This window comes from Garra rufa, unplaced genomic scaffold (genome assembly GCF_049309525.1).
Source record: "Garra rufa unplaced genomic scaffold, GarRuf1.0 hap1_unplaced_626, whole genome shotgun sequence".
Classification (NCBI taxonomy): Eukaryota; Metazoa; Chordata; class Actinopteri; order Cypriniformes; family Cyprinidae; genus Garra; species Garra rufa.
The window spans coordinates 561-12,898 of NW_027394891.1; the positions used below are offsets into that span (position 1 = coordinate 561).

Below are 12,338 nucleotides of genomic sequence, written 5' to 3' on the forward strand. Positions count from 1 at the left end.
TATAATTTACAAATGATATATTGAATTTATATTTAAATTACTTTTGTTGAAATATTTTAAATTACATTTTTTTAATGACAAATTTTGTTAATTTATCATATCATTGCAAATTTCAATTTATAAAAATTATATTTTATTTACAAATTATTAATATATTATATTATATTATATTATTTACAAATACAAATTTACTTTTAATTTGTTATTTTTTGTATATTTACAATTTATAACAAATTGTGTAATTACAGTTATAATTATTTTATAATATATTATGCATCCATCTATTCACCAAACCACTTCTCATGGGATTGAGGATTTATATTATTATATTATATTATATTACATTACATTACATTACATTATATATTCACCATTTACAAATTTATATATACCATTTACAACAATATATATATATATATATATATATATATATATATATATATTTTACAATTAATACATGCTAAATGTATTAGTTTCTATTTAATTAAATATATATTTAAAATAAAAAACGCTTAAATGAACTGATTTAAACTGTATTTAGAGTAGCACTGGCTGTCTCTCATGAACATAATTTGAGATTTCAAGGTAAAATATGAGCGTTTTTCTATTACCTGCGGGTCCAGCGCTGGGTGAGGACGGCTCAAAGACGCTGGACGAGTCGCTGTTGGTGTTGGACGCCTGTTCGGACAGCTTCTTCTTCGTGCTTCCGTCTGAGGGCTTGGGGTGAGATTTCTTGTTCTTGACGAGGATCTTTCCCATGAGCTCTTGAGGGCTTGGCAGAGGAACGCCTGACTCCAGCTGAAACACAAGGCACAGTCTGTCAGGAGAACACTGGACGCTAAAACAGCACCAATGCATGAGGGAGAGACACACTTACAGGATATTTCTCCAGCGTCTCAGTCAAAAGTGCGTCCCCGAATATCGATCGGCAATACTCTGCCATTTTGGCTTGCTGTTTGGGTCTGCAATTCAACAAAACTGTCATTAAACTGGAAAATTAGCACCTGTAACGTTTGCTGCATCAACAACAACTTAATGACAGGATGAAGACTAAGACGAAGATTAAAGCAGTGTCTTTATTAATTTAGGGGGAAAATTTGTAGAATTCTACAGAATAAATTTAAATATGGCAGTAAAATAAAATAAAATTAAATTAAATAATTCTGCAGAATATATTGATATGATAAAAGCTAAAAGTATAATATACATAAAAATATAAATAATATAAATATAATAAAAAATAAACAATAAATAAAATAAAGTAAAATTAAATAAAATACAAAATAAAATAAAATCTTCGCAGATTTAGGGGTAGATTTTGTACAATTGTACAGAATAAATTTAAATATGGCAATACAATAAAATAGAATAAAACAGACATCACTGAAAGAAAGGGGAGATTTTGTAGAATTCTGCAAAATTTATTTAAATAAACAACAATAAATAAAATAAATATTTTGTCAAATTTTGCAGATTTATATTAATATTTTTCTGGTAATAAATAAATATAACTTTTAGTGTAAGCTGAAAAGAAAATAATAATAATAAAAAAATAAAATAAATATATTATATAATTATTATTTATTAAAATAATTATATTTAAATATTTGGTGGTTTAGGTAGATTTTCAAAAACAATTTACTGAATTCATATTGGAATCTAAAAAAAACCCCAATAAAATAAACAATTAAACAAAGCTGAAAGTATAATAAAAAATAAAATATAATATAAAATAAATACGGTAAAATACGGTAATAGATCAAATGTCTTGAACTCTTATTGGTAGCTGAAAGCATGATGAAATGAAATAAAAATTAATAAATAATAAATTTAATTTAATTAAATATTTTTAAGATGATTAAATATAGCAATAAATAAAATAAAATGTACCAAACTTGTATTGGAATCTAAAAAAAAAATAAATAAATAAATGAAATAATAATAAAATAAAAAGTTTTTTTTATTCTGCAGAATATATTTAAATATGGTAAGAAATAAAAATTTACTAAACTCTTTTTAAAATAAATAAAATAAAAAACTTTGAATTCTGCAGAAAATATTTAAATATAGTAATAAATAAAATTAAATGTACCAAACTTGTATTGGAATCTAAAAATAAAATAAAATAACATAAATCTTAGAATTCTATAAATAGGAAATAAAATAAAGTATATATATTAAAATAATCTAAAATACAGAATAAAATTAAATCACCAGTGATATCGGGGTTTGCTTTATAGATTTTGTAGAATTCTGCTAAATATATTTAATCTGAGTAACTATTATTGGAAGCTAAAAGTATAATACAAATAAATAAATATAATTAAAATAATAAAATAATCTAAAATTAAATTAAATTAGATTTGGGCTATTTAGGGGCAGAGTTGGTAAGTATGATAAAATACGGTAATAAATATAATGCCCTAAACTGTCCTGAATAAAATTAAGAATTAATAAATAAAATAAAGTTAAATAGCTATTACGATGATTTCAAAGTTAACCCGCATCTGATTGTGCTAAACTCCATCTGCACCTGTAATGTTTTTAAAGTGAAATTCCCCGACTGCACGCACATCATGTCATCTCTGATTTCATGCAGAAAATGAAGGGAGCGCTGAGCCGGCAGCGTGTGTCACATCTCACACGAGAACAATGATGACTAAAAACAAATTATGCATTTCAGAGACGCTTCTAATCGCTCTACTCCTGGTTGCCATAGCTGCAGTCGGCCCTCGAGGAGCCGCGGTGCTTCAGGAACAACACTTGCGGCGACGCCGGCTACACTTACGAGTCAACGTGATTCTCGAAGGACAGGATGATGGGGAACGGAGACGTCTTAAAAGCGCAATCCGCTATGGCTTCGATCACTTCCTGGAAAACAACAATAGATTAACAATAGATGACATTTAGTTCACCTGAACAACACTTGCTACTGAATACAATTTACTTTATTTAGGCTTTGTTTCATTATAGAAATTTTCATTATATAATTTGAATTTGAATTCAGCAAATTAGAATGATTTCTGAATTATCATGTGACACTGAAGACTGGAGTAATGATGCTGAAAATTAATTAAATAAATTACATTTTACAATATATTCACATAGAAAACTGCTATTTTAAATTGTAATAATATTTCACAATTTTTACTGGAAGCCTTTTATTGGAAGCCTGATGAAATAAAATAAAATATAGAGTGAAATAAAATCTTTTAAGATAGAATTCTGTAGAATATATTTAAATATTGCAATAAATTAAATGTACTAAACTTTTACTGAAAGCTGAAAGCATAATGATAATAAGAGAATAAACTAATAAAATAAAATAAAATAAATAGATGGAACTTTATTAGAATAGTGCAGAATATATTTATATATATATATAGCAATAAATAAAATAAAATGAATCTGAAAATAATCAGAATCTGAATCTGCAAATAAAATAATATATATAATAAAATAATAAAAATATTTGGTGGTTTAGAGGGATTTTTATTTATTGTTTTAGAATTCTGCAAAATAGATTTAAATATGGTAAGAAATAAAAATGTACTAAACTCTTATTGGAATCTGAAAATAAAAAAAAAAATTAAAAAAAAAAATTAAAAAAATAAAAATAAAATATTGTTTTTTTTTATTTTTTTATTGTGCTAAATATATAGTAATAAATAAAATTAAATATACCTAAATTGTACTGGAATCAGAAAATTGTAATAATAATAAAAAAATATAGAATTAAAAAATAAAAATAAAATAAATAAAATAAAAGAAAATTTAAAAGAAAAACTGCAGAACTGATTTAAATATGGTAAAAAAAATGTACTAAACTCTTATTGGACTCTGAAAATATAAAAAAATATTGAATAAAAAAATTATAAAATAAAATAAAAAAACTCAACTAAACTGAATAATTGTACTAAACTCTTATTGTAATCTGAAATCACAAAAAAATCTAAACAAATTATTAATAAAACCTTTATTAGCTTAATAAAACTAAACCAGGGCTCGCAGGGCTATTTACTTCTGCAGACTGTTTTTGTATGAGACTGTGTATCAGCCAGTGAAAGAATGACTCAGTGCATCTATTATTTTTTTATAGAAACGTCTCCAAAAGCAGAAAATAGCTGCAAGTTAAGCACTACTTAACTGTGTGCACTGATGAAAAGCTGAATGAGAAGTGAATGGTAACCTAAGTCTCGTGTGAGTGCGGTGGAGCGCCGCGGGTCACCTTGAAGGAGATTTCTGAGGTCATGGTGAAGCCGTGTGTGATGACGGGTTCCTCCTCCGCCGTCCGGCCCTTCCAGCAGTCCAGCTCCACACAGCGACAGCCAGACAGCAGCGTCTGCCGGTACATCTCAACCGACGAGTTCCCCGCCAGCTGACCCGCTGACAACAAACAAAAACCCTCAGCAAATGATGACTGCATGCATGACCTAATATGCACTCACGCAAACACTTTACTTGAGTCTTATGTGTGTGAAAGCTTGTTTCCTCTTTTTATCTCACTATTCTGACTTTATAAACTCAGAACAGCAAAAATTGAAAATCTTTATAATTCTGAGAAGAAAAGTCTGAATTGAACTCTGAATTATGAGATAAACAGTCGCAGATATCAAAACAAATTTGCAAAGTGGAAACTCAGAATTCCGAAAAAAAAAAAAAATCGAAATTGTGAGATCAGAAGTCAGAATTCCAACAATTCTGAATTGTGAGATACTAATTTAAAAAAAGTCTGAATTCCTAGAAAACATTGTGAGACAAAATAATGAATTATGAGATGTAAACTCAGAAAAATAGTAAAATATGATATTTAAAAACTCTGAATTTACTTATTTACTTACTTAAAAAAACTCCTTATTTAAACGCAGAATTTACAGAAAAAGTAAAAAAAAAAAGAAGCAAGATTTAAACTCAGAATTTGGAGAAAAAAAGTACAAAAATTTTAGATTTAAACTCAGAATTTGGAGCAACAAGTAAAAAAATTGAAATTCAAACTCAGAATTCTGAGAAAAAAACTACAAATTGCGAGGTGTATTAACTATTGCCCAAATTTAAACTCATAATTTGCAAAAAAAAAAAAAAAAAACTCATAATTTTCAAAATTATAAAAAAAAGCGAGATTTAAACTCAAAATTTGGATGAAAAAAGTAAAAACTTTGTGACAACAACAACAGCATATCGGCTTGGAACGACCATAAGCTGAGGAAGATGATGCCAGAAGTTTTGTTCTTGGGTGTGCTGTTCCTTTAAGAACACCAATTGTAGCATTTAGCGGTTAAGTATGTACTTTAGCAGCTATGCCCTGTGTGTTAGATTGGTACATTAGCAGCAAAACAACAAACAAAAACCCTCAGCAAATGATGACTGCATGCATGACCTAATATGCACTCACGCAAACACTTTACTTGAGTCTTATGTGTGTGAAAGCTTGTTTCCTCTTTTTATCTCACTATTCTGACTTTATAAACTCAGAACAGCAAAAATTGAAAATCTTTATAATTCTGAAGAAAGAAAAGTCTGAATTGAACTCTGAATTATGAGATAAACAGTCGCAGATATCAAAACAAACTTGCAAAGTGGAAACTCAGAATTCCGGAAAAAAAAAAAAAATAGAAATTGCGAGATCAGAAGTCAGAATTCCAAAAATTCTGAATTGTGAGATACTAATTTTAAAAAAGTCAGAATTCCTAGAAAACATTGTGAGACAAAATAATGAATTATGAGAAAAAATTTTAAATTGCAAGATTTAAACTTGAATTCTGAGTAAAAGTAAAAATTGGGAGATTTAGTAAATATTGCCAGAATTTAAACTGAGAATTTATAGAAAAAAGTAAAAATTGAGAGAATTAAACTCAGAATTCCAGGAAAAGTCAGAATTGTGAGATATAAAGTTACAATTACTTTTATTATTTTTATTCTATGGAAGAAATAAGTTAGTATAGAACTAGATAGTATGGACTGTAATATGATACTTTCATGTATTTTGTCCTTTTCTGAGCTTGACAAAATTCTCCCTATGCACTTTATTAAAAACAACAACAACAACAACAACAACAACAGCATATCGGCTTGGAACGACCATAAGCTGAGGAAGATGATGCCAGAAGTTTTGTTCTTGGGTGTGCTGTTCCTTTAAGAACACCAATTGTAGCATTTAGCGGTTAAGTAAGTACTTTAGCAGCTATGCCCTGTGTGTTAGATTGGTACATTAGCAGTACACTGACCATAATTGCATCCATAATTCATTTCTTCTTGGTTTCTGCGGTGTGTTCTCAGCTCCCTCTCCTGATAATTGGTTCTTATGTGCTGTAATGCACTTTATCGTAAGTAGACTTTGATAAGAACACAAATGTAAATGCATTAATGCATGTAAAGCATTGTCAGATGTTGAATTATTATTATAGAGCTTGTAAGGTAACACAAATTCCTCCTACACCATATTCTTCTTCTTCTCAGCAATTTCATGCAAACTGATTCACATAAAGACTATAATCAAACTTTGTTTTGCAGAACATTTCAGCTTTAGATGTTCAGTCTCTTTGAGATTTTTCAACTTATATATTGATGTATATTATATATATACACTAACGTTGATGTAATAAGATTACTAGAACTTATACTAAAATAAACATGAAGGAGACTTAAAAAAAATCAAACAAAAAAATGAAATTTACAAGAAAACAGAAAATATAAAAATAAAACCTAATTTAAAAAAAAATATCTTTTTAAATAAATGTCTATATATATATATATATATATATATATATATATATATATATATATATATATATATATATATAACTGAAATAAAAAGGAATAAAAACTAAGTAAACAATAAATACAAAAAATAAAAATGACTAAAATGCAATGCAACAAAATTACTTTTTAACTAATAAGCTATAGCTTATTAACAAGAAAACAAAAAATATAAAAATACAAAAATATTGATTTATTTAAAATAAAAATCCTAATATATAGAAATAAATATCTATACAATATATAAATATATACACACACATATATGTGTGTTTTTATTAGTTGCGAACATAAAATGTCATTTTCTTTCAGATGAATAGAAAATAGAAACAAAGTAAACATTAAAAATAAATAAATAATTTAAAAAAAAACAAGTAAAACACTTCAAAAATGACTAAAACTTTAGCTAAATAACATAAAAACATAAAATATAAAAATTCAACAATTCAAAAATATTTATTTTTTAAATAAATATCTTAATATATAAGTAAAAAAATAAATATATATATATATATAATATTTTAAATTTCTAAATTAACTAAATTGACTAAAACTGAAAAAAATGAATGAACAAAACCAAAGTAAACATAAAAAAATGAATAAAAATTATAAACTAAATTATATATATAATTCTGAAAAAAGTAAAAAATGCCAGAATTTAAACTTATAATTTACAGAAAAAAGTTACAAATTTGAGATTTAAACTCAGAATTTGTAGGAAAAAAGTTACATTTTTTAGATAAACTCAGAATTTACAGCAAAAAGTAAAAAAAAAAAAAGCAAGATTTAAACTTTAAATCTTTAAAAAAAAAAAAAAGAGCATAAATGAACTATAGTGTCCTGCACCCACTAGTAAACCAATATCAAAAATGATATTCAGTGTCTAAATAATTTTTGGTTCGACTGTATATTTAATTGTTTATTTATTTATAAATTTATTCATAAATGTATTGGAAAGGTCCTACAAAAATAAAATACATTATTATAATGCACTCTCTAATGAAATGTATTTGCATTCAGACAGGAGTGTGTGTGTGTGTGTGTGTGTGTGTGTGTGTGTGTGTGTGTTTTTGTGTGTGTTGCAATACCTGTGAGGTAGGTGTTGTGGGACGAGTTGATGAAGTAATGAGAGAGAGGGAAGGTCATGTCTTCACTCTGGTCCAGTTTTTCTGGAGGAATGACGCTGTTCTCCTCACTGATCAGATACCTGGCGAAGCCCTCCACTGAGATCTGCCCTGTTACACAAATCACATCTAATCAGACAAAAAACAGGCATCATTTCAATACTTTCAACATGCCAAATTACATTTAAAAACCACTGGACTCCCTTAATGTGTTGCATTTTGCCTCTAACTACCATTCTTTAAGGAAAGAAAAAGGAAAAAAAAAACTTTATACTTCTTAACCTCAAACACTCATCTTGTCTAGCTCTGCGTGTTCTCTGTATATTCCAGTTCAAGACAGTTAGGGTATGTCGAAAAACTCCCATCTCATTTTCTTCAACTTCAAAATCATCCTGCATCGCTGCAGAAGTACTGACCCAGTGTTTACAAAGTGAACGAGCAAAGATCATCAAATGCCCTTCACTAAAAAATATGTAGGATGATTTTGAAGTTGGAGGAGAAAACGAGATGGGAGTTTTTCAACACAGAGTTGACGCAGATCTAGACAAGATGAGCATTTAAGGTTAAAAAATATATAAATTGTAAATTTGTTTAGAAAATAATCAATGGTTTCGCTGGATAAGACCCTTCTTCCTCGGCTGGAATCATTTAAAGGCCTTTCAAGCTGCATTTAAATGGCATTTTGTAAGTTCAAACTCGGGGGCACCATAGTGATTATATGGACAAAATTCTTAAAATGTTTTCTTAAAAACATAATTTCTTTACGACTGAAGAAACAAAAACATGAACATCTTGGATGACAAGGGGGTGAGTATTTATCTAAATTTTTGTTCTGGAAGTGACCTCCTCCTTTAATGTGTTGTATTTTAACCGTTAATAAGATTTTTAATGCTTTTGAAAGTCTCTTCTGCTTACCAACCTGCAAATTGTTAATTGAAAATACAATAAATACAGCATAAGACCCTTCTTCCTTGTCTGGGATCACTTAGAGCCAATTGAAGCTGCATTTAAACTGCATTTTGGAAGTTCAAACTCGGGGCACCATAGAAGTTCACTATATGGAGAGAAATCCTGAAACGTTTTCCTCAAGAAACATAATTTCTTTACGACTGAAGAAAGAAAGACATGAACATATTGGATGACGAGAGGGTGAATAATTATCTAAATTAATCAGCATAAGACCCTTCTTCCTCAGCTGGGATAGTTTGGAGCATTTGAAGCTGCATTTTGGAAGTTCAAACTCGGGGCACCATAGAAGTCCACTCTATGCAGATAATTCCTGAAATGTTTTCCTTTAAGAGAGAAAGACATGAACATCTTGGATGACAATGCAGTGAGGAAATTCTCAAGAAGACCCTTCTTCCTTGGCTGAGATCGTTTAGAGCCCGTTGAAGCTGCATTTAAACTGCATTTTGAAAGTTCAAACTCGGGGCACCATAGAAGTCCACTATATGGAGAGAAATCCTGAAACATAATTTCTTTATGACTGAAGAAAGAAAGACATGAACATCTTGGATGGCAAGGGGGTGAATAATCATCTAAATTAATCAGCATAAGACCCTTCTTCCTCAGATGGGATACTTTGGAGCATTTTAAGCTGCATTTTGGAAGTTCAAACTCGGGGCACCATAGAAGTCCACTCTATGCAGATAATTCCTGAAATGTACTGACCCAGTGTTTACAAAGTGAACGAGCAAAGATCATCAAATGCCCTTCACTAAAAAATCTGTAGGATGATTTTGAAGTTGGAGGAGAAAACGAGATGGGAGTTTTTCAACAAAGAGTTGACGCAGATCTAGACAAGATGAGCATTTAAGGTTAAAAAATATATAAATTGTAAATTTGTTTAGAAAATAATCAATGGTTTCGCTGGATAAGACCCTTCTTCCTCGGCTGGAATCATTTAAAGGCCTTTCAAGCTGCATTTAAATGGCATTTTGTAAGTTCAAACTCGGGGGCACCATAGTGATTATATGGACAAAATTCTTAAAATGTTTTCTTAAAAACATAATTTCTTTACGACTGAAGAAACAAAAACATGAACATCTTGGATGACAAGGGGGTGAGTATTTATCTAAATTTTTGTTCTGGAAGTGACCTCCTCCTTTAATGTGTTGTATTTTAACCGTTAATAAGATTTTTAATGCTTTTGAAAGTCTCTTCTGCTTACCAACCTGCAAATTGTTAATTGAAAATACAATAAATACAGCATAAGACCCTTCTTCCTTGTCTGGGATCACTTAGAGCCAATTGAAGCTGCATTTAAACTGCATTTTGGAAGTTCAAACTCGGGGCACCATAGAAGTCCACTATATGGAGAGAAATCCTGAAACGTTTTCCTCAAGAAACATAATTTCTTTACGACTGAAGAAAGAAAGACATGAACATATTGGATGACGAGAGGGTGAATAATTATCTAAATTAATCAGCATAAGACCCTTCTTCCTCAGCTGGGATAGTTTGGAGCATTTGAAGCTGCATTTTGGAAGTTCAAACTCGGGGCACCATAGAAGTCCACTCTATGCAGATAATTCCTGAAATGTTTTCCTTTAAGAGAGAAAGACATGAACATCTTGGATGACAATGCAGTGAGGAAATTCTCAAGAAGACCCTTCTTCCTTGGCTGAGATCGTTTAGAGCCGTTGAAGCTGCATTTAAACTGCATTTTGAAAGTTCAAACTCGGGGCACCATAGAAGTCCACTATATGGAGAGAAATCCTGAAATATAATTTCTTTATGACTGAAGAAAGAAAGACATGAACATCTTGGATGGCAAGGGGGTGAATAATCATCTAAATTAATCAGCATAAGACCCTTCTTCCTCAGATGGGATACTTTGGAGCATTTTAAGCTGCATTTTGGAAGTTCAAACTCGGGGCACCATAGAAGTCCACTCTATGCAGATGATTCCTGAAATGTTTTCCATTAAGAGAGAAAGACATGAACATCTTGGATGACAATGCAGTGAGGAAATTCTCAAGAAGACCCTTCTTCCTTGGCTGAGATCGTTTAGAGCCCGTTGAAGCTGCATTTAAACTGCATTTTGGAAGTTCAAACTCGGGGCACCATAGAAGTCCACTCTATGCAGATAATTCCTGAAATGTTTTCCTCAAAGAAAGAAAGACACGAACTTCTTGGATGACAATGAGGTGAGTAAATTATCTGTAGAGTCTTGTTCTGGAAGTTCATGACAGTCGAGCGCTACGCAACAGAGCTGCTTTCACCTCAGAATATTATCACTGTCTTTCTCTCTTTGGCACCTAAAGTAACAGCTCGTCTCGTCGAGTAAATTAGCACTGCGATTGCAAACAGACTTCAAATTAAGCTGAAGCTGGAGATCAGCGCTCCCTAAACAGCACTCGCGGCTGAAGGGATGACACTCGGGACGAGCGTCCCCCGCGACTCCTTCTCAGCAGTTTACATTAATTAAAGCCGTTCTTTGCAGAGCTCCAGAGGTAATTAACCGTGGCCCTTTTTCTGCTAGGACGATTGTCAGAACAAATGCGGCGGGGATCGCCGGCGTCTCTGTCGCTCCAGAGCAAACAGCCTTTGATTTGCACACACCGAAATAACACCAACAACCTTGCTGTCGCGAAAGGGGAGTCAAATGGGTTTTAAAGACTACAATTACTGCACACTGCTGAAATTCAGCAATTGTCCTGTCGGGTTTAATGGAGAACAAAAGAACAGGAGCGAGATTGTGCCTGCATCTCAAGGTGGTTTTCACTAGATAATCCTAACAGGCCTACTTATTTTTAAGATTTCACAGGGTTTCATGCTGGTTTTGAGCTAGTCTGAGCAAACTGTTTTATGTAACTAACTTCAAATATAAAGAGTTTTATCCATATAAAGCTATGGTATTATATTTGATAGGCAATTTTTTAATGATCTAAGGATCAAAGGATCAAACTTAGCTTTTTTTATCTAAACTAGATTTTTATCAAGTAAGGTCACCTTCAGCTGGTGCTTCATGTATCTTTTTGCTGTCAAATCTTTACTGATTTTTATCATGCAAACGTACAAATAACTGATACTGTTAATGATATTTCCTAGTCTGTTATTTCAGTACGTATGATTTAATATTAGTTTTTGTTAATATTTTTAATTCGATTTTATTTATTATTTTTTATTTGCATTTTAATTTTAAAATTTTTAAATTTTGTTGAGCATTTTTGTAATTTTTATTAATAATGTTTTTTTATAAAGTTTTTGTTAATTTAATATTTTGAATTAGACTAAATTTTTTATTTTCAGTTTTCTTTTTAATTTTAATTAAAGTTTTAGTAATTTAGTTTGTTTTGTTGTTTTGTAAAGTTTTTTTTTTAATATGTCTATTTTGTTTTTATTAAGTCAGTTAATTTAATATTTTGAATTAGATTTAGATTTTTTCTTTTATTATTTAATGTTTATATTGTTTTAATAAGTTTTTTTTTTTATTTTAGTTCATGTAGTTAATTT

General features: G+C 30.0%; 1 protein-coding gene across 1 annotated transcript; it reads right to left on the reverse strand.

The window, feature by feature from the left end:
• Window positions 1-611: 611 nt before the first annotated feature.
• On the reverse strand, window positions 612-7,991 carry LOC141317278 (1-phosphatidylinositol 4,5-bisphosphate phosphodiesterase beta-1-like; the record flags this gene model as incomplete). The annotated part of the gene is made up of 5 exons (XM_073833031.1): window positions 612-798; window positions 878-962; window positions 2,789-2,871; window positions 4,229-4,386; window positions 7,845-7,991. Coding segments are annotated over 5 exons (660 nt in total), but the record flags the coding sequence as incomplete, so codon positions are not given.
• Window positions 7,992-12,338: the final 4,347 nt, after the last annotated feature.